Genomic DNA, 27,956 nt, shown 5'->3' with positions numbered 1-27,956 from the left:
ACCTAAGCTGCACAAACACCATCAGCCTCAGCGGACCCTGCTGCAGCGGCGGCCGTAGTGACCGCAATTCAACGGGTGGCGTAGTCGACATAAAGAACTTTAGTAACATCAGTAAGGACTGCCACACACTGAGCTTGACACCCTGGGCACGGACCGGGTCACAGCCACTCGGAGACTACAACCCCCATCTGATCCGGCTCCGGGTATCCCCAACAACACTGGCCCAGGGGGCGCGTCATATCCATCATTAGTTGTGCACTTTAGCTTGTCTTGAGCAAGATGGAATTTCCGCTTTTCTGTCTCTATGTCACACATGTTCAAAAGCAGCAGCATGGAGGTTATCAAACAGCAGTACTAAGCAGTGTAGCTGTGAGTCCAGCACTGAGTTTAAGTAAAACACTTAAAATTAGAAGGGCAATCTGTGTCTTTCTGTCTGTCTTTCACACTCTACCTCACAACACTTTTCCATAGCCCATAATAGGTCACTGTATTTGTCATTAGTAGTGCAATTTCGCTTGTCTTGAGCAAGATGAAATTCCTGCTCTCCTGTCTCTATGTAACACATGTTCAGAATCAGCAGCATGGAGGTCATCAAAGAGCAGTATTAAGCAGTGTATCTGTGAGTCCAGCACTGAGATGAAATTAAATGCTTAAAATCAGAAGGACAATCTGTGTCTTTCTGCCTCTCTCTCACGCTCTGAATTCCAATACCTTTCCATAGCCCTTAATAGGGAGCTGTGTACATACCCCTCATTGTTTGTACAATCTGGCTGGTCTTGAGCAAGATAGAATTTAACAATTTTCATAGGGAATAATGAATTTAGGATGCAGGGGTAGATAAGAAGTGGCTCATAAGTGGAGAAAGAAGCATATTTCACTATGACACCTCTACTGTTCTCCCGCTGTCGTGTATTGTGAGTTCACTGCCATTAGCAATGTGAAGGTGTATTTCAGGGTCTCTGAAACAGAACATTTGATATACTAATTGCATCAGGCCTTGGGTCTACCGAAGAATCCCCTAGTGGACCAGTCCTGACTATCTGGAGGTATGCGGTTTAATAATGAAAAAAATATAATTAAAATACAATTTTCAATATTAAAATATTTAAAATATTAATATTGCAGATTCAATTTTAACCCACACACACATGTAATATCCTGTATAATCAATATAATGCATAACTGTGTAAGTAACACCCCTTCATAAATTTCTTAAAAACTCCAATAAGGATAAAAGAAAAGTATATTTACACAGTGATGTACAAATCATTAAATCCATGCAATGTTAAGGTCAACCGGAGAAATCAAATATTCATGCAATGATATGTGCAGAGGGCCTGTTTGTGTCTCCACGTTGGATATGGCCTCACGCTGTGTGGTTTTCTGAATAGGATTTGCTCTCTATGTAGGTCAAGTGTTTCCTTGCTGATATAATCAGCCTGTGAAATCGGTAGGCTTCCCCCATGCGTCCATCTGGGTTCAGCAGTGTAGAGGATTTCTAGGCTTAGACATCCAAGCAATGAATGAAGAGAGGCTCTACGACCCTACATTTTTGGAAAAATTGGAGTGCAAATCTAAAATTGACTGCTGTGGGTATTTCTCTTGGGAATTTAGTTTAGGGTCAGAGTATAACCCATAAAAAAACAAAAATAGATATTCTGCCTTACAATACAATTGGCTTCCTCTAATGCACATTTATACAGGGAAAACGATGTCTTCAGAACATACAAAAAATTAACTATGAATGAGATAGACCTAGACATAAAAGGTCTCAGTGAATTAACATTCAGATTATCACCATAGAGATTGCTATTGATCAAAGGATCCTCGGAGGATAGAAGATAGATCTCCCACTTTTACAAGAGTGGTGGACCATTTCCTTCATGCTCAACGATGCTGGTCAGAGAGGTCAACAGTTGTGGGTCAAGATATAGTTCTGGGCAATAGGACTGGATATAGGATGCTCCAGGGATATAAATATGGACCTAAAGAAAATCCATACACTTTACATGAAAGTCAGCTAAAGATGTTGATTATGGCTGGACCAGTTGACCATGAAGGGCCTTCAACTATGGCCAACAGGAGATGTCACAGTAAAGAAGTATCAAGCAGCTGAAATTTGAATGGTCCATCTTTTAGTTTTCAGAAGTTTGAGATGTTTGGCAGCGACTTTCTCCTCTATCCCGAAACAAGTTTTCCTGTAAGGGGGAGTCAGAAGAAATAGCTGCCGGCCGAACTAACATTTGACCAAGAGTTATGGCATGTGTATGGCCAACTTTACATTAAAAGGGTTGTCCAGTCCAAATCAAAAAGTGTGCAGTTACTCTGTGATCCGCCGGTTTCTGACCAGGGACCGGACGGTATGTATGCAGACTTATCGATTTGGACCGGACAACCTCTTTAAGTGAATTGAGAAATTTAATTTATATTTTGTGAATACAATAAACCATGAGGCTTACCTTAGTTAGATTTGATTCTGGGCACAGGGGTGATGGACACTCGCAATGGGCAGTACCTCCAACGACCACACAGGTTGCCCCAAATTGGCACTGAATATCCCTGCAAGATTTAGGGGCTGATGGATCTGGACAAAAAAGAATAGAAAATAATTTTGTAGTTACTGAAAAATTGCTCAGTATTCAATCTGACAAAATGTAATCCATTTAGATTATAAAAACATTGTACAGTATTTCTAAGGCATTAAGAGAGTAGCATGTCCGGTCCTAGATGCTATAGGCAGCATTCCCATGGATTAACCTTAAACACAACAGACTGGTCATACCTATAAAGGGAATCTGTCTGCAGGTTTTTGCTATGTAATCTGACAGCATTATGATGTAGGGGCACAGACCCTGATTCCAGCGATATGTCACTTAGTTTTTATTGGTGCAACAGTTTTTATAAAATCACAGATTTCTCTGCTGCAGATCTAGCGGAACTCGGAATGCTGAGCTGTGCATAACCCCGCCCACACCACTGATTGGCTGTTTTCAGTGTATACTGTATATTGACAGAAAGCAGCTAATTAGTGGGGAGGCGGAGTTACACAGAGCAGTTGACTAGGAGGCAGGAGACACCTAGTCCTGTGGTGATAATCTCCTGCTGATAAAACACTGATTTTATTAAAATAACAACACACAGCCTAGTAATTGACACATCGCTGGAATCTGGGTCTTTGCCCCTACATCAAGCTGCTCTCAGATTTCATATAAAAAAACTTGCTGACCGAATACCTTTAAATGCAATTAACACAAGGAGGAGGATTGATTGTTCAGGCATCTGGGCAGATCCTTAGGGACCATGGCTTGGCAGTCAATACATGATAATCATCTGGGACATTTATGGCATATCGACAGGATAAACCATAAATGTCCAATGCATCTGTGGCACCCCAGGGGTCTGGTTTTCCACAGTAACAGCAATGTTATGTCTGAGAGCAGGTGGGAGGTCTCTTGGTCAGGGATCCTATGCATGCCACACCTCCTGCCCCGTCCTGGGAGGGGAAGAACTTCCCCTATATAAACCTAGGGCTGAGGCAGGGTGAGTATGTGGCACCCCAGGGGTCTGGTTTCCACAGTAACGGCAGTGTTATGTCTGAGAGCAGGTGGGAGGTCTCTTGGTCAGGAATCCTATGCATGCCACACCTCCTGCCCAGTCCTGGGAGGGGAAGAACTTCCCCTGTATAAACCTGGGGCTGAGGCAGGGTTAGAGAGTTCAGAGGGAGAGTTCAGCCAGGAGGGCTGACAGGGAGCTGTGGCTCCGGCTGGGCCCAGCTCCTGGGCCATGCCAGAAGTAGAGACAGAGAAGAGAAGCAGCTATGGGAAGAAACAACAGGAGCTCTGTGGGAGCAGTGTTACAAAGAGTCAGGGGCTGGCAGCTGCAGAGCTCGCCCTGACTGAGAAGCTATCACCGGACCCGGAGTCCGAGGCTGTGGGGACTAACTCCTATCCAGCAGCAGAAACCGACCGGCAGGGGATTTCAGGTCCTCTGGCCAAGAAACCCGAAGGCACGGTCACACGCGTGGGACCAGCACCGCCGTCGTGGAGCGGAAGCTACTAGAAGGCCCCGAGTCACCGGCCATACGGGTGAGCACCACACGGTACACTCAGGGACGTGGGCTACTTATACCCGCCTCTAGCAAGGTAGCCAGAAGAGTATCGTTAGTTTGGGAGGCCTACAACTCCGCCTGGCCAGGGGAGATCCCATCTGCTCAAGGACTGACCAGGCCCCAATCGCTAGCCAGTACTCCGGGAGGGCCTATCGTTGTCACCAGTAAAGACCCTGAACTACACCGTACCGTCTCTGAGTGGTTCCTGCTACCCCCATCATCCACGTCGGCTGCCCTGAGGCCATACCCCTCCCGTTGGGGGTTATACTATCACGCTGCACAATCCTACCACCGGCCTCAGCGGTCTGCCCTGCAGCAGCAGCTCCTTAGCTGTACTCAACGGGTGGCGTAGTCGTCCAATATCCACTGCTAATAGACCGCCACTTAGTTTGACTCCCTGGGCACGGACCGGGTCACCGCCACGAGACTACAACCCTCAAAAGATCCGGCTCCGGGTAAGCTTCCGCGTGCGCAACGCTGCGCGACACAGGCCCAGGGGCGCGTCAACTTTTGGCGTAGTCGGCAGGATACCGTGCCCGCAACCACCAGGTACTGCGTGCCTGAAAAAAAGAGACTTTTAAACTTACCTGTGGCGAAGATTCCCGCCATCCGGCGCCATCTTCAGCCTTCTTCCCGCCATCGGTGAAGATTCCCGCCATCCGGCGCCATTTTCAGCCTTCTTCCCGCCTTCCGTGGAGTTTTCCCGCCGTTGGACGCCATCTTGAAGACGCCGTGCGGGAAGAAGAGGGGCGTGGACTCCAAAAGCGCGCGAGAACTGAAGCCCCGCCTCACGTCCAGACGTCGCGTAAGGTCCTGGAAGGAGCCCAGCAGACGCTGACGTCACAGGAGCGCGACGGAAGGTCCTCAACCCTGACGATCCGCTGCGGAGCCGCGGCCTACGGAAGAGGATCATCGCAAGGTAGGCCACGGTCCACTAGGGGGGAGGAAGATGTCGGATACGGAGGAGAGCTTCACTGCCTCAACCCCCGCCAGCGCCAGCACTGCTGCAGTCATGCCTTTTACCATGCCCTATATCCCGGGAGCAGCCTGGCTACCCCAGTACTCAGGGGAGTCACATACCCTGCATGACTTTAGAGAAAAGCTGGATAGCCTCTTCCAGGTGTACCCCCTCACAGAGGAGCAAAAAGTGAGCATCCTGGTGGCCCAATTAACCGGGGCAGCCCAAAGGGAGGTAAAGTCCTGACCACCTGGGAGGAGGACTGTCGCAGAGATACTAACCCAGCTAACCGAGGAGGAGCTGCAGTACTACCAATACGAGGAAAGCCAAGAGGACCCGGACGGGTCTGAGGACTACCCTCAGGAGGGAGCACAAAGAGGACATAGCTACTGAAGGAAAGTAGCGTGAATAAAGAGCTGTAAATAGTTACCCGTAAGGGTACAAGGACTGCTGCTAATTAAAATATGGTCCCCGTTGGGATTAGTGAATTGTTCCCCATGTGCCCCTATCTTAAACCAGGCTGAGGACTGTGAGCAGCCATTCCTTATCCCCACTGGCCGAGGACTGAGAGCGGCCATATCCTGTAAATAATTATGTGTTTCTAGTTATTTTTAGGAGTCCTTGGTGGATTTACCGGGAATCCTTGTACAATTGGTTGGAGCGTAACCCAGGAATGGACTAAAAGACTGTTAAGGACTCGGGGCAGGACAGACCCCTACCTGGTTACGTCTCCCTGTTTTGGTGAAATGGACACCTTTGTTTTCTTCAAAGACTGCACCCGGTTGCGGACACGCCATGACCATCTTTATATGTTTTTCTTATTGTACTATTATTATTGTTTATACCTTGTTATGTTTTTCTAAAAATATGTTTAGTCCCGGAGTACTAAATTTCACTAGGGGGGAATGTGGCACCCCAGGGGTCTGGTTTCCACAGTAACGGCAGTGTTATGTCTGAGAGCAGGTGGGAGGTCTCTTGGTCAGGAATCCTATGCATGCCACACCTCCTGCCCAGTCCTGGGAGGGGAAGAACTTCCCCTGTATAAACCTGGGGCTGAGGCAGGGTTAGAGAGTTCAGAGGGAGAGTTCAGCCAGGAGGGCTGACAGGGAGCTGTGGCTCCGGCTGGGCCCAGCTCCTGGGCCATGCCAGAAGTAGAGAAGAGAAGCAGCATAGGAAGAAACAACAGGAGCTCTGTGGGAGCAGTGTTACAAAGAGTCAGGGGCTGGCAGCTGCAGAGCTCGCCCTGACTGAGAAGCTATCACCGGACCCGGAGTCCGAGGCTGTGGGGACTAACTCCTATCCAGCAGCAGAAACCGACCGGCAGGGGATTTCAGGTCCTCTGGCCAAGAAACCCGAAGGCACGGTCACACGCGTGGGACCAGCACCGCCGTCGTGGAGCGGAAGCTACTAGAAGGCCCCGAGTCACCGGCCATACGGGTGAGCACCACACGGTACACTCAGGGACGTGGGCTACTTATACCCGCCTCTAGCAAGGTAGCCAGAAGAGTATCGTTAGTTTGGGAGGCCTACAACTCCGCCTGGCCAGGGGAGATCCCATCTGCTCAAGGACTGACCAGGCCCCAATCGCTAGCCAGTACTCTGGGAGGGCCTATCGTTGTCACCAGTAAAGACCCTGAACTACACCGTACCGTCTCTGAGTGGTTCCTGCTACCCCCATCATCCACGTCGGCTGCCCTGAGGCCATACCCCTCCCGTTGGGGGTTATACTATCACGCTGCACAATCCTACCACCGGCCTCAGCGGTCTGCCCTGCAGCAGCAGCTCCTTAGCTGTACTCAACGGGTGGCGTAGTCGTCCAACATCTACCGCTAATACAGTGCCACTTAGTCTGACTCCCTGGGCACGGACCGGATCACCGCCACGAGACTACAACCCTCAAGAGATCCGGCTCCGGGTAAGCTCCCGTGTGCGCAACGCAGCGCGACACAGGCCCAGGGGCGCGTCACATCTATCTGGAGAACAGGTTACAGTAGGGCGGTCATGATTGAAGAAAGAGAATGTGAGCTCCTATGGAAAAAGCGGTGCATGTGCAACCACCGGGTCCCCGGGGTGAGATCTGCATCTATTGCAATTTCTTACATATTTGCTATAAATGCCAACACCCTATCAATTTAGCTCAAGTGTAACTATTGTGATTGGGAAGGCATAAATTGTACAAAAACACAGTCCGTCCCTAATCCTAAGCATTTTATACTATCATTTTTTTTAATCAATACTGAAGATAATTAGATCTCTATGATGATAAAAATCCATTACGATATTGACAAATCTGGCATTATTTTACTTATGCAAAATGAGAAGTAAATCGCCCGCAATAAAACTCCTGTGGACCGTATGCCTTTAAATATGACTGCAGATGAGAGAATCAATATCGACAGAAGACAGATAGGGTAACGAGCTGCCCATGTGGGCCGATCAATTGTAAAATGTTGTCAGCCTTCATTTTGTTGTGTTTCCACGCTCGCTCAAATCTGTTTTCATTCTGCTTTAGTCACTCAAGAAGGTAAATTATTATTGATTGTGCCGGCGCTCAATAGAAAATCTGGGGAAAAAAAAGGTTCACCTGCCGATGCAACTGTGACACGGAACATAAATATGGCGTGTTCATGACTTGGTAAGAAGAAGTCAGTTATATAATGGCCGCTATTAGGATCCATGCTGTGGTGGACGTCTCAAACACATCTTCAAAAACGCTAAAAATTGTTTCATCCAAGAACCACCAACACAGAGGTCCTTACCTTTCTCGCAGCCACTCATGCCAAGTGGACGTCCGTCTGGGCACTGACTGCACTTCAATCCAGAGATTCCTGTCTTACATGAGCACAGACCTGTCATCTGCTCGCAGTCATCACGCACGGCTCCGGCCTGATCACAGTGACATGCTGAAAAATGGAAGTAAACCATGGGAATGACCATCATCTAGGAATCTCAAACGTCATATAGGCATTAAAAAAGTCACATATTTAATTTAGCAAATTTTAAAAAATTGGGGCAAATTTGCTCTTCTCAGGGGGTCTCGTCCCCTAAAAATGCACAAAATTTTGCCCCAACTTGGTGCATCTCGTTTCAGTCCTAGTTATCATACCCCTAAAACTTTTTTTGCAGCCCTCTCAAAAGGATTGTGGCTTGTGGTGTGTGGCATAGCTTTAATGGGGCGAAGCTAACAATGTGACAACATTGTCCAAATTGTGCCACAATTTTGCCAAAAAAGTAATTGATCCAAAAATTGGTTTGAAATTAGAAAGACATGTTTAGAGATGCTCCAGTGGATTCAAGTTCAGATTTTCCTAACTCACTAACCTTGCAAATGTTACCCCTTTATTACAGGAGCACAAACACATGAGTGCATATAGCCATAAAGGAGAAAAATTTCCAGAACTCAGTTTTCAGACTTAAAAACTTACAGCTTTTATATGTATTATACAGTACAGACCAAAAGTTTGGACACACCTTCTCATTTAAAGATTTTTCTGTAGTTTCATGACTATGAAAATTGTACATTCATACTGAAGGCATCAAAACTATGAATTAACACATGTGGAATTATATACTTAACAAAAAAGTGTGAAACAACTGAAAATATGTCTTATATTCTAGGTTCTTCAAAGTAGCCACCTTTTGCTTTGATGACTGCTTTGCACACTCTTGGCATTCTCTTGATGAGCTTCAAGAGGTAGTCACCGGAAATGGTTTTCACTTCACAGGTGTGCCCTGTCAGGTTTAATAAGTGGGATTTCTTGCCTTATAAATGGGGTTGGGACCATCAGTTGTGCTGTGCAGAAGTCAGGTGGATACACAGCTGATAGTCCTACTGAATAGACTGTTAGAATTTGTATTATGGCAAGAAAAAAGCAGCTAAGTAAAGAAAAACGAGTGGCCATCATTACTTTAAGAAATGAAGGTAAGTCAGTGCGAAAAATTGGGAAAACTTTGAAAGTATCCCCAAGTGCAGTTGCAAAAAGCATCAAGCGCTACAAAGAAACTGGCTCACATGAGGACCGCCCCAGGAAAGGAAGACCAAGAGTCACCTCTGCTTCTGAGGATAAGTTTATCCGAGTCACCATCCTCAGAAATCGCAGGTTAACAGCAGCTCAGATTAGAGACCAGGTCAATGCCACACAGAGTTCTAGCAGCAGACACATCTCTACAACAACTGTTAAGAGGAGACTTTGTGCAGCAGGCCTTCATGGTAAAATAGCTGCTAGGAAACCACTGCTAAGGACAGGCAACAAGCAGAAGAGACAAGTTTGGGCTAAAGAACACAAGGAATGGACATTAGACCAGTGGAAATATGTGCTTTGGTCTGATGAGTCCAAATTTGAGATCTTTGGTTTCAACCACCGTGTCTTTGTGCGACGCAGAAAAGGTGAACGGATGGACTCTACATGCCTGGTTCCCACCGTGAAGCATGGAGGAGGAGGTGTGATGGTGTGGGGGTGCTTTGCTGGTGACACTGTTGGGAATTTATTCAAAATTGAAGGCATACTGAACCAGCATGGCTACCACAGCATCTTACAGCGGCATGCTATTCCATCCGGTTTGCGTTTAGTTGGACCATCATTTATTTTTCAACAGGACAATGACCCCAAACACACCTGCAGGCTGGGTAAGGGCTATCTGACCAAGAAGGAGAGTGATGGGGTGCTACGCCAGATGACCTGGCCTCCACAGTCACCTGAACCCAATCGAGATGGTTTAGGGTGAGCTGGACCGCAGAGGGAAGGCAAAAGGGCCAACAAGTGCTAAGCATCTCTGGGAACTCCTTCAAGATTGTTGGAAGACCATTTCCGGTGACTACCTCTTGAAGCTCATCAAGAGAATGCCACGAGTGGCAACAGTGATCAAAGCAAAGGGTGGCTACTTTGAAGAACCTAGAATATAAGACATATTTTCAGTTGTTTCACACTTTTTTGTTAAGTATACAATTCCACATATCTTAATTCATAGATTTGATGCCTTCAGTGTGAATGTACAATTTTCATAGTCAAGAAAATACAGAAAAATCTTTAAATGAGAAGGTGTGTCCAAACTTTTGGTCTGTACTGTATATATTTCAATGAGCTTCTTCAAATGTTTCCGCTAACTCGTTTTGACCATGTGGCGCTTGGCTTGGCTGTAGAAACAACATGTGGATATTTATCTCCTTCAAAGATGCTCGAAGATTGGCAATCTAGCATGAACCACTGTGATAACCATTCCACCACCATATTTTGCCTGTCTCCCCCTACCTCTGTGCTGTCTTGCCTGGAGGGAGCGCTGTCTGAAGACCAAGCTTGGGCGTGTGTTCACTGTAGAAGTGCCAGAGCGCATACGCACAGCCCTCTCCTACTCTCTCTGAGGATGCATCACTTCACTTTTGGGTGTAGCTGTTTAGTGAGTGGCTCGGTTGCCAACTTGATTTTGTACTTTTTCTGGACAGCTTCTTAAAAAATCACGGACAGCCAACTTTTTTACGGACACATTTGAGGACCATAATAAATCGTTAACACTACGAGTGATACGTGTCTAAAGACCATAAATCCTACATGAACCCATGAGCTGCATTCACTGTGAACTGGAAAAGGGTGACAAACACAATCATAAAAAAGTCTCTCCAGCTGTAAAAAAAAATCATGGTTCATCACGTTTTTTTTTTATGGACAAGGAAACAAGTGCCTTATTTGTATTGATTGTTCAGGAATTTCTGGACGGTTGGCAACCCTGGTGAGTGGCCGCACTTTTGAAAAAACAAAAGGCTGTGAGTGCATGCAGTCCGGCAATCCCACAGTGAGCTTTCTCTTCAGAAATGTCGTGCTGTGGGCAAGCCAGTGCTGTCAATCAACATAGAGGGAGGTTGAATTATGCAAAATCTTGGGTTAGAATGGTTCACTGAGCAGCTTGGCCACACCAAGGGTGCACCAAGGACCCTAATTAGTGTACTGGATTAAAGAGGATTTTCAGCAGAATTGATAGATTGGTTATTAAACTAGCAGTACAATATTTTAATAGGCAAGTCCCCTACATAGCTATATGTGTTTTGGGGTTAACAAACACCCTATAAGGAGAACATTGATAACCGAATGCTATGGAGAACATGGTGTCCATTCATGATGCACGAGGATAATCTTTTCCTATCCGTCATCTCTACGATTCTTAGATCTCGACAGCATATGCAGCACACTACAATGACCCCTCGGACTCTTGTCTACCTGTTCAGTTGTTTTTACCATGATCTTCAGCATTTCAATTTTCATGATCAATCATTGGGGAAAATCACATTCTCAATTGCCTATATTTCTTCAACCTACATAAAACTCAGTACTGAGAGATTTGGTACGAACACCTAAACCCAATAAGTGATTTTCATTCTACGGTTAGCCAATAAAACCTTACAAACACTAATTTCTATTCCAATGTCTACGAAGACAAAGCGAAGGACTTTCAGGGTTTTGGATGTGATGTGCTATTACTGTAATGCCTGCGGTTTGCTTGATAAGTAAAAATGGCTTGGATGGCCATTAGACTGGCATTGGATTAACAACCTGAAGGATATAATGACATGTATGCTATTTAGATAAGCAGCACGGTGGTCACCACTCGGCTATCTCCTCGCCTGCAGCTCTTGTGATTCCTTCTACCTGGCTCATTATGCCTGACATGCTGCCAAACTGACAGACTTTTGGCTTCCATTACATAACTGACAAGTGGCTGCCCGTAGGGTAGATATGACCCACAAGGCTTTGCCGGACATTGCAGCGGGACAGCTTCAGTGTTTATATCACTCCCTTGCCTTCTCAATAATGTTCAGACAAGGAGCAACAAAGAAGCCCTGTCTTCATACAACATCATGCCGAAAATGCCCCTTATGTTGTTGACGGGGCTTGAGTTGGTGAACGCCCCCATGCAGTGATCCATCACACCTAAGCCGACTCTTCATTGTGTAATTTAGTATCATGCCTTCAGCTTTGTGCTTGGATCAATCCTTGCCTCAGGCTCTCACAACCCAGCGGGAATCACAGGTTCTGCAAATCTATTCCAAAATGGTTTGCTGTGTTCCAAAAATCGCTCTTCACCGTGAAACTTAAACACGTCGTCTCCTGCTTTCGGAATGGATAATTTACTGTGTGATCGTGTGACTGTTTTATTATCAGAAGATAAAGTACTACTAAGCTTACATTTGCATATGCTATAAACACATTAACATAGAAAAAAAAACATGAAAAAAAAAATGAAAACAGAGAAAAAAAATCCATGAAAAATATCAACATCAGAAGCTGTGTAGTTGGCGGAATAATACAGAATGCTACATGCAATCTGAGTTATGAAGAGGTAGAGTAGGAGCCCATTGATTTCTAAAGTCTCCTATCGTTCCCAACAGCTATGAGGCTACATATAACAATAAGAAGTCCAGACCTCATTTTCAGAGAACGGACAATAGGAGATGCTATTGAGGCCCTACTCTATGAGGTGGCCTCCAAGGCTATACCAACGTTAGGTATGATGAATACAATGGGTGGACACGAAAAGCTGAAAGCCCCTGAGCAAGATCTGTATATGGACTCCCTGCTCTCCAATAACTTATCTGTGACCTAGTCTCCCGGTACATACCTGCACGCAACCTCCGATCTTCATAAAATTTCCTTCTCTACTCCCCTCTTATCTCCTCTTCCCACAATCTCAAGATTTCTCCCATGCAACCCCCCCTACTATGGAACGCTCTACCCAAACACAACAGACTCTCGTCTACCGTGGAAACCTTCAAAAGGAACCTGAAGACCCACCTCTTCCAACAAGCCTACAAACTGCAGTAACCCTCGCTCCACCATATTACCGCACGACCAGCTCTACCCTCACCTACTGTATCCTCATCCATCCCTTGTAGACTGTGAACCCTCACAGGCAGGGTCCTCTCTCCTCCTGCACCAGTCGCCGTCATGTTTTGTTCAAGATCATTGTAATTGTTCATGTATGCTTACCCCCTTTTTCACATGTAAAGTGCCATGGAATAAATGGAGCTATAATAATAATAATAATTGGAATTAGCCTGTCCATTGGCCACGTCAGTAATTTATGGCCACTGGACAGGAATTCTGAGAACTGATGGCATCTGTTAAGATACAAACTTGGAGGGAAAGTGGATATGTATCCGCGCTGCCAGAGGTCCAATGTACGATGAGAAACCAAATTAGTATGGATGCGGTTTTCATTTTCCAACGCGTTTCAAGGTGTTCATTATATGATGAGAAACCGAAATAGTATGGATGCAGTTTTCATTTGTTAACGCGTTTCGAGGTGTTCATACCTCTTCATCAGGACAAACCACAATGATGGAGTACAGCTTGCAAGCTCATGAAGAGATATGAACACCTCGAAACGCGTTGACAAATAAAAACCGCATCCATACTATTTTGGTCTCATGGTATATTGGATCTCTGGCAGCGTGGATTCATATCCACTTTCCCTCCAAGTTAGTATGTTATCACATTGGTGGATCTGCAGCAGCCTATTCCAACAAGCTAACACAGGGGTTGTGACTGTCACAACCCCACCAGGCGGGCAAATCTTGTTTTTACTATTTCCCCTCTAAACCAGATAAGACCCTATTGCTCTCATTGTCATTCCAGCTTTTACTTCTTTTCTGATGGCATCTGTGGCTCTTCTTTGGATTGGCCGGCGGCCTGGCATGATGCAAGTGTGATGTCACGCCAGGCCGGCTAATCAAAAAGAGCCGCGGAAGCTGTCAAGTAAGAGACGGTTCTCCTGCACCTAACCCTGGGACCACAGAATACTGATGTGGCCAAAATCAGTTCTGGCCAACTCTGCTCATTAGCTCATCTAATGTACAGTGGGTGTTGTACTCTGAGTAGCCACTAGGGTAGCATTGGACCACTTTATCCTTATGCAGGTGCACAGGTTGTATATATCAGTAGGTCATACAGACATATACAGTGTTATAGAAGGTTAGTTATCACTTTTGTACCCATGCCCTATGTCTCGTTGCACACTTATGTTAGCTATGGCATATGTCGCATCCTGGAAGCGGAAGGGTCACTAGTTGTAAATCTCTCCCCCAGTTAAAGAGTTAATCTAGTAAAAATCACAGTAATACCCTGCAATTATCAGCTTCGATGCCTTAGCTGAAACACTTTTTTCCCTCTCCCTCAAATATCCATGATCTTCGTAACATATTGCACAAGATTCTGATAGATTTATCTTTTTTTTACATTGTGATAAACTAATATTGAATCTATCCAAATGTTGCAACGATATTATTTTGTTTCCGGGTGTCAACTCACGTGTACAGCCGCTTTTCTTATCCGTCACGATTCCTCGGAAATTCCAGAAGCCGGGCTCGCATCGGTCACACTTCAGCCCACCTACACCAGGCTTACAGGAGCACTGGCCGGTGGTGGGATCACAGGTGCCCCCATAGGAACCGTGCACGTTACACTGGCAGCTGCCTGGAGAGAAAGCAGAATGAATCTGTGTCAATGACCTGTAAGACGTTCATGTCATTTTAATTATCTGTTTCATTGCCAAACTGAACCTCCAGCTGGCAGCCAAAGGTAAGAAGACACATAAAGTTACGCTCTACGTAGTGAGACATTAAATCTTTTAAGTAGTTCCATATGGCACACTCCGCCGCCAGTGTGTCATTGTGTGCGGCCGTGCGAGGGACAGTAATAAAAGGTCACGAGTCCCTGCAGTGAAGAACTTCCTAGGACGCCAATATCGGGGATATATATTCGAGCGGCGTTATTTAACCTTGTCCGTTCACGGCGAGAGATTTATGGCTACAATCCAATCCTCCTTTATTATCGTTGGGAACGATCACTTATCATGACTGTTTGCACTGCACCCAATGGTGTTAAATACCGGGCGAGGCAAAGACGTCAACTCCGTGACAATAATAGACTATGATTCCGCCTCTTGTTTCTATTTAGTTATTCTGGATATTTATCACAGTCAGTGATTAAGTCAATGAGCAAATATTTCCCCAGGACCAGTCAACGAAGACTCGAAATGTTCTCACCTACGTGCAAAATGATGCCCGTGATTCATAGCAGGATTTAAGCCTTTGCCAATGGAAAAAAAAGGGTTAATCAGTCGGAGGCTACGCTGACGACACAGTGAGCAATATGTCACCGTGTATTTTCCTGCATTTAGATCACTGCTATTAATAACCCGCGCACAGTAACGTAGCAGGTGACAACAGCTGGCACGGGATGCAGTCATTTCCATCTGTAGAGGTGCGGAGAAAAAAAAAAAGAAAGAGATGGCAAGATGAATTTCTAGGATTCACCGTGACTTTGGATTGAGTGAATTAATCTTCAGCCGACTGCTGGAAACATCTCGTGTGGAGCGGGTTTTGGGTCTTCGTTCACAGCCGGCAAAAGTGCACTGACGCCAAGAAGACGGAGAGGTGGATGGATTAAGCTTGCCATATTGCCCTCTCTTTCCAAATGAAGGGACAACAGAGATAGCAGCTGTCTGAAGCCGGACTAACAGGTGCTGGGTGCACAGACTGACATTTCCAGAAAGCTGCTGGGGTTGAGGGTTGGGAGGGACAGAACATTTCTTGCATTATATACAGTGGTGTGAAAAAGTGTTTGCTCCCTTTCTGATTTCCTATTCTTTTGCATGCTTGTCACACTTAAATGTTTCAGATCACAAAACAAATTTAAATATTAGACAAAGATAACATAAAATGCAGTTTTTAAATGGAGGTCTTTTATTAGTAATGGAAAAAGAAATCCAAACCTACAGGGTCCTGTGTAAAAAAGTGAAAAATATAAATTAACTGTGGTTTATCACATCTTTGGGAAGTTGAGTTCAATTTCCCTACCCACACACAGGCCTGATTACTGCCACACCTGTTCTCAATCAAGAAATCACTTAAATAGGACCCTGCCTGACAAAGGGAAGTAGACCAAAAGATCCTCATAAGCTAGACATCATGCTGTGATCCACAGAAATTCAGGAACAAATAAGAAACAAAGTAATTGACATCTATCAGTCTGGAAAAGGTTATAAAGCCATTTCTAAATCTTTGTAACTCCAACGAACCACAGTGAGAACCATTATCCACAAATGGTGAAAACATAGAGTGGTGAACCTTTCCAGGAGTGGCCGGCCAACCAAAATTACCCCCCGAGTGCAGCAATGTCTCATCCAAGAGGTCACAGAAGACCCCACAACAACATCCAAAGAACTGCAGGCCTCACTGGCCCCAGTTAAGGTCAGTGTTCATGACTCCACCATAAGAAAGAGACTGGGCAAAAATGGGGTGCATGGCAGAGTTCCAAGATGAAAACCACTGCTAAGCAAAAAGAACATAAAGGCTCGTTTCAGCTTTGCCAGAAAACATCTTGATGATCACCAAGATTTTTGGGTGAATACTCTGTGGACTGACGAGACAAAAATTGAACTTTTTGGAAGGAGTTTGTCCCATTACATCTGGTGTAGAAGTAACAAAGCATTTCAGAAAAGGAACATCATACCAACAGTAAAATATGGTGGTGGTAGGGTGATGGTCTGGGGCTGTTTTTCTGCTTCAGGACCTGGAAGACTTGCTGTGGTAAATGGAACCATGAATTCTGCTGTCTGCCAAAAAATCCTGAAGGAGAATGTCCGGCCATCTGATCGTGACCTCAAGCTGAAGTACACTTGGGTTATACAGCAGGACAAAGATCCAAAACACACCAGCACCATTTTCTGAATAGCTTAAGAAAAACAAAATTAAGACTTTCAAGTAGCCTAGTCAAAGTCCTGACTTTAATCCAATTGAGATGCTGTGACATGACCTTAAAAAAGCAGTTCATTCTCGGAAACCCACCAATGTGGCTGAATTACAACAATTTTGCAAAGATAAGTGAGCCAAAATTCCTCCAGAGTGTTGTAAAAGACTCATTGCCAGTTATCTCAAAAGCTTGATTGCAGTTTTGCTGCTCAGGGTGGCCCGACCAGTTATTAGGTTTAGGGGGCAATCACTTTTTCACACAGGACTCAGTAGGTTTGGATTTCTTTATCCCTTAACAATAAAGACCTTAATTTAAAAACTGCATTTTGTGTTTACTTGTGTTACCTTTGTCTAATATTTACCGCAAATTTGTTTTGTGATCTGAAACATTTATGCAAAAGAATAAGAACTCAGGAAGGGGGCAAACACTATTTCACACCACTGTAGTGGCGTTTCTTCTTGCAGGCCCCTAAAACCGAATGTGCATGGACACCTCCATCTGTGATTTCAGCAGAAGGGAACTTTGGTATATTTATAGAAATAATGGAGATCTCACACTTTGCAATATATCCAGGGAGCACAGATCTAGGGTGCTGCTTCATCTAGCCGAATTCTCAAATCTGAGGGCTGCTCTATTGTCTCGTGCTCTTGCATGTTGTACGGAGGGCGCACTGTGGAAATTATTTCCGAGAGGTCGACGTTTTGGATACATTTGAAGCGAAGATGTCAATGTTTTTGTTCGTCATATTCCCTTTGTCAGATATTAACAGGGCATACGCAATGCGAGGCCCATACTCACTGATAGCTCTGCCAAATGTCACCTTTTTTATTATTAAAGGGTTATTCCCTTCTTCATAAATGGGTATTGTCGGATAGAGTCTTTAAATTAAAACAATTTTGCAATTTACTGCTTATTGTCAATTTTAGCTGTTCTTAAGATATTCACGTTTCTTTTGTTTATATCATGTTGCCTTGGAGACCGACCACCACAGCAAGACATGCGAAGAGCTTACAAGCTCTTTTCTATTGAGCTTGTAAGCATGGTTTTGCAGCTAGCCAGGATCGCTGGTGTACACTGTTATCTCCTAAAACTCGCCTGTTTTAGTGTAGTGCTTACCTTCTTACCAAGGTTCCCATTGGAAACACATGGTCTCTCTCTTTGATAGCCCTTATCTCAACTTTCTGAACTCCCTATTTTTAATATTATGGGAGGAGATATGCTTTAATGGGAATCTGTCAGCACAAAATGACTGTTCAAACCAACGACAGGCTTTTGGTGGACCCTTGGTGTGGCCAAACAGTTCGGTGCATCTTCCCACCTACTTGTTTCCCATCCATCTCCCTCATTTCTTTGACTGACAGCGCTGGCTTTATAGAAGCCAGAGATGGATGGAAAACAAGTAAGTAGGAAGGTGCACTGAATTGTTTGGCCACACCAAGAGTGCACCGAGCGCCAGTGCTTGGTTTGAACAGTCATTTTGTGTTGACAGACTCCTCTAAACACCAGTCCTTGAATGAAAATGAATGATGATCGGTAGGAAAGCAGTGATCCTGAACTGAACGGAACTGGTATAGGGATGTAACTTCTGGGCTTCGGTCAAGTGCCTATTAATGTCACGGGTGTATCAAGTGTGACAGTCGCTCTGGATCCGGCTCTAGAAGGTCACTGCGCTTGGCATTGCAGACGCCTTCTTGATCCTGTCATCTCTATAGTGTTGTGATATCCTTCTTTCTTTAGGTCCCAGCAGTGATCTCCACCTTCTGCTGCTAATTGACACACCCTTGTTTGGTAGTTAAAAACTCTCAGTGTCTCCAGAGAGTTGCAGTGATAGTTCTATGTTCCTCTGTCCATGCCTGGAGTACTAGTAGCCGGCTAGATTCTTCTTGGACTTCCCTTGGAGGACAGTTGGCGTTATCTCTCTGGTGTCTTCTCAAGCTAAGTGTATCCCCTTTGTTTATTTACCTTGTTGTCTTTAGTTACAGTGGGGCCTGACTAGTGTTCACCCCATGCCATCCCTACCTAGGGCCAACCTCTAGGGACATTCTGGGATTAGGTTTCCTGCTCGGTGATAGGTGCGGAACCAATATAGGGATGACAGGGTAGTCAGGGTGATATTAGATCTGCCTAGGGGTCTCCACTCCCTCTTTCCCTAGTTGTTTGGATCCCTTCCCCCTCTTACCGTCGTTGTACACTTGTTACTTCCCTCACCTTGTGTGACAATTACAGGAAGCAACTTCCTTGTCGGAGAGCATTACAGTACTGGCAACTTTTCTGTTGTTCATCACTGCAAAATATTCTACACTGGAATTTCTGACAGTGAAGCTGGTCATATGTGTGTTAGTATTGGGCAAAATTTCTCATGATCACTAATTAAAATTATTTATGGAAGTGCGTTAACATGCGTGGTTTCATAGTTCTACTGTCTTTGATTCAATTTTTTCGTGGCGACAACATATGCCGTTGGCGTTCTGCTTCCGATCTTTCGACTTAAAAATATTCCCTTATTTTCTAAACCTTAAAGTCCAAATTTATGGGACACAAAGGTGACATAGTCCTTTTAGTGGCTGCATTAGAATCAGTTTATTCAGGCCCTTGGGCAACACAGTCCCAGTGGGCCCCTCTTCGCTTTAGATTTTTTTCTCCGAGTCTGCCAAAAGCTATCATTTTATTTTTCAGACAGTAGAGTCGTATAAAGGCTTTATTGTTGAGCTGTAGCTCTTATCAAACATTTTCTGAACTCTTTTTATTCCTTATTTTTGGCAAGTGACCAAAACCAGCAATTCTACTACCACTTTTTCTTTCGTGTTTGTTTCGGTGCTCACGGTATAGGGAAAATATTATATTTTTTTAGTTCAGGTAATTATACATGAAACCATTACAAATATGTAACTTTTTCTATTTTCATTTTATTTATGTTCACTCGAAAAGAGGGGGCAATATGAACTTTTATAGATTATTTTACTTTTTTTTTTACAATTTTTATTGGCACTTGATCCAAATCCTGTAATATTGTATTATTTAATAAAATTACAAATTTTCTATGAAGCTTACCCACAGATGTACAAACATGCAGACACAGGGACATTTAGTAGGCCCCATGGCTGCTCTGTCATTGCCATTGACACCCTACATTTGTGTTGCGGGGAGCTGATGGGAATCAGAAAGGGCATCTTCCCCCATTTCCAACCTCTTACATACCACGCTCAAGGTCGACAGAGGCATCTAAGAAGTTAAACTGCTGTGATGAGACCAAGTAGTCTGACACGAAAAGAGGGTGCAATATAAACTTTTAGAGATTATTTTACTTTTTTTATTTTTACAATGTTTATTGTCACTTCATCCAAATCCTGTATTATATTATAAAATTACCAATTTTCTATAAAGCTTACCCACAGGTGTACAAACATACAGACACAGGGGCATTTAGTAGGCCCCAAGGTTGCTCTGACAATGCCATTGGCACCCTGCGTTTCTGTTATGGGGAGCTGATGGGATCAAAAAGGACAACTTCCCCCATTTCCAACCTTTTAAATGCCATTGATTGACAGAGGCATCTAAGAAGTTAAACAGCTGTGATGAGACCTAGTAGTCTGACAGCTGCGAAGCTGTCAGTGAATGTATGGCATGTTTCATCATTGGAAACCTGGGTTGAGTGTGCCCTCGAAGCCAGATTTGCCGAGTGCGGATACTGGTAGTCGAGTCCTTTTTGGAAGAATTATCAATCACTTTTTAAATATCACTTATTACACGAGAAGACAAATCATAAGTGCATCTTACTTGGGCATCCGGCCAGACCAACTCCAAGGGCGGCGGTGACATTGTCGGGACAGCAGCCGTACACTGTGTGAATGCAATGCGGGACCACAGGAGGAACGCTGGTGGAGGCAGCTGTCAAGAAAAAAAAATAAAAAAAATGGGATAAGGGCACCGAGGTTGAAAGCACCACAGGAGTTACATTTCCTTGCAATAATCCGCTCTCAAGGCTCATTTCACTCTCGGTGGCAGATCTATGTGACAGAACTCAGAATGCTGGGGATAACACATGGCGATGTGATAGCAAAATACACAAAGCGCATTTTCACATTAAAATGATGAAGCTGCCGCAATTTCACTAAATCAAAATGCCCTGCGAGAGATTGAGGTGATTGTGTGTTCGGCAGAGAGGAGAATCTGGATGATTACAGGGAACTGATTAGGAAGACGTCCAAAGCCAACGTACGGCGTAAGTGGAGAATTATAGATCAGTCCCTTCGGTAAACATAGATCTATTTAGGATTCATTAGAACGTGGGCTTTGATTTCTGTCAAATAAGAGGGTAGGCGTAATTATATTAAAGTACCGCCATCATATAGGCCTCCATTCGGTGGACTCAACCAATGCACAAGTCTATCAATTATCTAAAAGCCACCGCTTCGTAAATATTCACGGACTTCTCAGTAGTCATTGGAGGGGATATGATATTGACAGGGCATAATCTAATAAATGCGGGACTGGAATATGGCCACCTCCTACGGGAGGTATATCCTGAAACGTATAGTGTAATGGAATAAGAATCAGGTTGATTAAGACATAAATGATGAATTCATCGGATTCTTTATTCATCGCCAGACGAGCGTTACCAGGAGGATGTAACAATAATGAGGCAGATCATTGTCTTTAATCATCCGTATTGTCGTTAGGTATTCAGGATGGGGAGATGGCGCTTTTCTCATTTGCATAGTAGCGGAAGACCGGTGAATGCTTCAAACCAAAGTAAAAGTACGGAAGAATTATAAAGTAATGCAATGTCTATGTAATAGGCAGGGTACAAAAAATACATCTTAAGGCACCCGCGCACTATCATTATATGGAGCTGGCTCTTTTTCATAGCCAACACACAAGCAAGCAATGGACGCAACAATTTACCCTTATAAAAACCATTGTCTAAAGTTACATTGGGATTTAAACAGAACCTGTCATCAGGTCAGAAGTGTCGAGTTTTACCTCTTATTTTATGGCCGCTCCTCCCCTGAGTATGCCGTTTTTAGTTTTTTTTTAAATCCGCCATACGGTTCCAGAGATATGGGCCTTTTTATTTGTTGCAAATTTTTATGGACTTTACCAAGCAGGCGTGGAAAACAGGGTAATTATGCAGAGCAGCCTAAAGACACCCCCAGAGGAACCAGTGAGCCACGCCCCTTTGTAAAGACCATACAATTTAGCTTTTTTTTTAAAAAAAAGGTCCATATCTCAGGAACCAAAGGCAGATTTAAATAAAAAAAAATAATGGAATATTCAGGGGAGCAACGGGAATAAAATAAGTGCCGAAACTGTCCACTTTGGACCTGGTGACAAGTCCTGTTTATGTATTCTCAGATTGAATCGGAGGAAAACTCATCAATAGTATACAATTTGGCTTCTTGGGGTGGAACAATTGGCCTCCATGCTATCATCCTGAGGCAAATGTCGCAAGATGATCAGCTTTAAAAAAAAAAAAAAAAAGAGATTTTGCAATACTCTGTCGGGAGTTATTGATATCACAAGTATCTATAAGTGGCCACCCAGTGGTTGTTAGGGGAATGGCACCCGGTTGGGAATGGTGTTGTGGGGGGGGCAGTTTTCTAGGAAGAAGGTATTTAACTTGGGAAAATTAAAGTCCTTACTAAAATTTGCAGAAAGGTAAGGTTGGACACATGTGACTACTCATCTGTGAGAAGTAGTACACAGTGCATCCAGTCTAGGCAATCCTCTGTGAGCTAAATACTATAACAGTGCAAATCTCTTTCCGGTCTTGAGCATTTGTTACAATGTGTCTGTAAGGTAGAAGCAAGAGCCCTGTCTGCTTAGCTGGCAGAGAATTATCTAGCGGGGATACATTGTAACAAATCCTCAGCTGGGTATTTACTCTTGAACATGACATGGAAATATGAAACCCAAATACAAAGTACATTAGCAAGCTGCATAACTTTTTATTGCATATTAATTAAAGAGGTATTTCAACTATTTGCATCATTGGATAGCTATTGGATACTTTGGGACCCCATCTATCAAGATAAAGGTGGTCCTATCACCCACGGTCCATTGTGCCAACAATGAGGAAGGAGAAGCTGCAGGAGCAATGAGTTCTCAGCTAAAGTCTATGGGAGATATGAAAAGCAGTAAACCCATGTCTATAACAAGTACATTGAGCATAATTTATTAAAACTGGTGTTTAAAGTGAGTATTCACCTTTGGGGATAATTTTTTGTCATATGTACTTTTGTCTAAAAATTATTTTTGTAATTGGGTTTCATTAAAAAAATTTGCACTGTTTGCCTTCTATAACCTCTGTATTCTACTACCTATTGCTGGCTGCAAAATGAGTTTACTGACAATCCATCAGTGAGCTCATTCTAACTGTCCAACAGGAGAGTTTGTAGCTCTTTGATCTATCTTTTTAGAGCTTCTGTTAGCCGATTTATAACCGCAGACCACATCAAAGTGTAATGTGCTGGAAACAAAGCCTGTAAAAGCAAAACAATACAAAATGTTTAACAAAACTGAGATGCAAAAAAATATAATTTTTAGTCCTAAGTTAAAAAAAATGATCTTGAGAGGCGGACAACCCCTTTAATTATAGCACATGCAATCCACAAGCAGTCCTGATCATGCACAAATACTCTCCACTGTATTAACAACCATATACTGCATTAATATATTACTATTATAGTATTTTACATCTATGACACAAACACTAATGAATTATTACTGAGCTGAGGGAACCTGAAAAAAATACAGTCATGTGGACGCAAGGTTTTATTTTTAAGGATCTTTATAACACCTATTGGCAGGTTGTTACTTTGGGAATTTACATTTAAGCGTGCGGATATTTATTGGAGCCCAGAGCCCAGGAAGATTGATGCAGCCTTTATAATATGTCCCCTAGCCCCGCAGTCCGCGTGTTGGAGTAAGATTAGTGTGACAGGGAATATACTGTACTCTGGTGTGGGATACAAACGATATACTGTATGCACATATAACCGTATGGTAAGGAATATTATATATACCAGGTGATCATTTATACTTCGAGAGAATATTATAAATATATAAAGAGATTTTTACTTATTCTTTGTGAAAATATTAGCATTACAGGGGAATAGAAAATAAATTTTGACCCAATTCGGATTTATCGAATTTTTTATGCATTTTACCCTTTTTTCATTATTACCTTTTTGCATTATTCCATGCAATTACAACATGTCCGTCATACCTGTATGTGAACTCATTATTAGAGTTTTTCCAAAAAAATTCTATCGCAATACTGAAAAGCCTCTAATTGCCTGGAAAATAAGTGTATAACACTTTGAGGTCTTCTATGAGAGTATTGAACTCTTTCTGAGCTCAAACAAGACCACGTGATCCCAACATATCTGGACAGGGGAAATAGATGGCAACCAACAGCAATATTTGGGTGGCATGTACAGGTTTAAATTTGGACTACTATAAAACGTAGTGTGCAACAAAAAAAAAAAGTTAATTATTTTTTACATTGCGCACACGTTGGGAAGTAGACAGTTGTGTTTACATGTCTGGAATGTGGAGATTTTTCTTGTCCTGTCTCATAATGCTGGAAGCACATTTTCTGTGACACAAGTCTCGGTTTCAGGATTTTGGTTTAGTAGCAAAATTAAGACAGAGGGGTTTAATACTGCCCTCCTTGTTGGCAGTTTGTTATTGTTCACAGACTGACGCAGCCATTCTCATTTTCAATGTGTTGCAGCGCCACAGCAATACCCCACAATCAGATTAGGCCTTTTTTTTATCCCCGTGTGGAATGAGCTTTGCGCTCTGAACTCCTATCCATATGCTGTACAAGCATAAAATGGCACTGCTTGGCCGTTCACCATCACTTTTATACTGGCTGTGAGTCTTTAGCAGTGTGTGAAATGGCGCGGATTTCTTCTGCCAATCTTTGCAAATCGGATTGCAGATCGTAAAAATTTGAGGGGACCTGAGAATTTCAGGAAAATGTACTTGAAATCGACCCTCAGCGAATGAATCTGTTCATCTCTACACATTACATGTTTCTTTTTCCCCAATGCTCTGATTTCCCAGAGTACATAGGGATCTATCATGGTGTGCACGCTCTATGTAGTGTAATAAAACTGTGCACATTATACCTGTGCATTAACTCAAAATCCCATCACTGTGACATCCTTGTGTTTTATCTCTGTATTGTTACATCACTGTGTTTATTGTCCCTGTTCTGTGACATCACTGTTTATTATGTCTGCACTGTTGTTTATCATCTCTTTACTGATACATCACTGTGACATCACTATGTACATTATCCCTGCACTGTGACATCACTGTGTGTATTATCCCTGTACTGTGACATCACTGTGTATATTATCGCTGTACTTTAACATCACTGTGTGTATTATCCCTGTACTGTGACATCACTCTGTTCATTATCCCTGTACTGTGACATCACTGTGTTTATTATCCCTACACTGTGTTATCACTGTGTGTATTATCCCTATACTGTGACATCACTCTGTACATTATCTCTGTTCTGTGACATCACTGTTTATTATCCCTGTACTGTGACATCACTGTGTATTATCCCTGTACTGTGATATCACTGTGTTTATTATCCCTGTACTGTGACATCACTCTGTACATTATCTCTGCTCTGTGACATCACTGTGTTTATTATCCCTGTACTGTGACATCACTGTGTGTATTATCCCTGTACTGTGACATCACTGTGTTTATTATCCCTGTACTGTGACATCACTGTGTGTATTATCTCTGTACTCTGACATCACTGTGTGTATTATCCCTGTACTGTGACATCACTGTGTGTATTATCCCAGTACTGTGACATTACTGTGTTTATTATCCCTGTACTGTGACATCACTGTGTGTATTATCTCTGCACTGTGACATCAATGTGTGTATTATCCCTGTACTGTGACATCACTGTGTTTATTACCCCTGTACTGTGACATCACTGTGTGTATTATCCCAGTACTGTGACATCACGGTGTGTATTATCCCAGTACTGTGACATCACTGTGTGTATTATCTCTGTACTGTGACATCACTGTGTGTATTATCCCTCTACTGACATCACTGTGTGTATTATCTCTGTACTCTGACATCACTGTGTGTATTATCTCTGTACTCTGACATCACTGTGTGTATTATCCCTGTACTGTGACATCACTGTGTGTATTATCTCTGTACTGTGACATCACTGTGTGTATTATCTCTGTACTGTGACATCACTGTGTGTATTATCCCTGTACTGACATCACTGTGTGTATTATCCCTGTACTGACATCACTGTGTGTATTATCCCTGTACTGTGACATCACTGTGTGTATTATCTCTGTACTGTGACATCACTGTGTGTATTATCTCTGTACTGTGACATCACTGTGTGTATTATCTCTGTACTGTGACATCACTGTGTGTATTATCCCTGTACTGACATCACTGTGTGTATTATCCCTGTACTGACATCACTGTGTGTATTATCTCTGTACTGTGACATCACTGTTTATTACCCCAGTACTGTGACATGACTGTGTGTATTATCTCTGTACTATGACATGACTGTGTGTATTATCTCTGTACTGTGACATCACTGTGTGTATTATCTCTGTACTGTGACAACACTATGTGTATTGTCCCTGTACTGTGACATCACTGTGTGTATTATCCCTGTACTGTGACATCACTCTGTACATTATCTCTGTTCTGTGACATCACTGTGTATATTATCTCTGTACTGTGACATCACTGTGTGTATTATCCCTGCACTGTGACATCACTGTGTATATTTTCTCTGTACTGTGACATCACTGTGTGTATTATCCCTGTACTGTGACATCACTGTGTATTATCCCTGTACTGTGACATCACTGTGTGTATTATCCCTGTACTGTGATGTCACTGTGTTTATTATCCCTGTACTGTGACGTCACTGTGTGTATTATCCCTGTACTGTGACATCACTGTGTTTATTATCTGTGTACTGTGACGTCACTGTCTGTATTATCCCTGTACTGTGACATCACTGTGTTTATTATCCCTGTACTATGACATCATTGTGTGTATTATCTCTGTACTGTGACATCACTGTGTGTATTATCCCTGTACTGTGACATCACTGTGTTTATTATCCCTGTACTGTGACGTCAGTGTTTATTATCCCTGTACTGTGACATCACTGTGTGTATTATCCCTGTACTGTGACGTCAGTGTTTATTATCCCTGTACTGTGACGTCACTGTGTGTATTATCCCTGTACTGTGACATCACTGTGTTTATTATCCCTGTACTGTGACATCACTGTGTGTATTATCTCTGTACTTTGACATCACTGTGTCTATTATCCCTGTACTGTGACATCACTGTGTGTATCATCTCTGTACTGTGACATCACTGTGTATATTTTCTCTGTACTGTGACATCACTGTGTGTATTATCCCTGTACTGTGACATCACTGTGTGTATTATCCCTGTACTGTGACATCACTGTGTGTATTATCCCTGTACTGTGACATCACTGTGTTTATTATCTGTGTACTGTGACGTCACTGTCTGTATTATCCCTGTACTGTGACATCACTGTGTTTATTATCCCTGTACTATGACATCATTGTCTGTATTATCTCTGTACTGTGACATCACTGTGTGTATTATCCCTGTACTGTGACATCACTGTGTTTATTATCCCTGTACTGTGACGTCAGTGTTTATTATCCCTGTACTGTGACATCACTGTGTGTATTATCCCTGTACTGTGACGTCAGTGTTTATTATCCCTGTACTGTGACATCACTGTGGGTATTATCCCTCTACTGACATCACTGTGTGTATTATCTCTGTACTCTGACATCACTGTGTGTATTATCTCTGTACTCTGACATCACTGTGTATATTTCCTCTGTACTGTGACATCACTGTGTATATTATCTCTGTACTGTGACATCACTGTCTGTATTATCCCTGTACTGTGACGTCACTGTGTTTATTATCCCTGTACTGTGACATCACTGTATTATCCCTGTACTGTGACATCATTGTGTGTATTATCCCTGTACTGTGACATCACTGTGTGTATTATCCCTGCACTGTGACATCACTGCGTGTATTATCCCTGTACTGTGACATCACT

The 27,956-nt window shown here is 43.3% G+C and overlaps 1 protein-coding gene across 11 annotated transcripts in view; it reads right to left on the bottom strand.

The window, feature by feature from the left end:
* Nucleotides 1-27,956, bottom strand: part of AGRN (agrin) — a 568,214-nt gene that overhangs the window by 84,693 nt on the left and 455,565 nt on the right. For all 11 annotated transcript variants that reach the window (XM_073656959.1, XM_073656964.1, XM_073656966.1 and 8 more), the window contains 4 exons: nt 20,585-20,695; nt 14,363-14,527; nt 7,826-7,969; nt 2,460-2,584 (listed from right to left, as the gene is read on the bottom strand). In XM_073656959.1, the coding sequence (XP_073513060.1) occupies nt 2,460-2,584; nt 7,826-7,969; nt 14,363-14,527; nt 20,585-20,695 (545 nt within the window). The remainder of the gene's footprint in view (nt 1-2,459; nt 2,585-7,825; nt 7,970-14,362; nt 14,528-20,584; nt 20,696-27,956) is intronic.

This window comes from Phyllobates terribilis, unplaced genomic scaffold, assembly GCF_046119375.1.
Source record: "Phyllobates terribilis strain yellow unplaced genomic scaffold, ASM4611937v1 Scaffold_12__6_contigs__length_324123572, whole genome shotgun sequence".
NCBI classification, from domain to species: Eukaryota; Metazoa; Chordata; class Amphibia; order Anura; family Dendrobatidae; genus Phyllobates; species Phyllobates terribilis.
The sequence above is the reverse complement of the archived record's forward strand: the minus strand, read 5'-3'. Positions and strand labels throughout refer to the sequence as shown.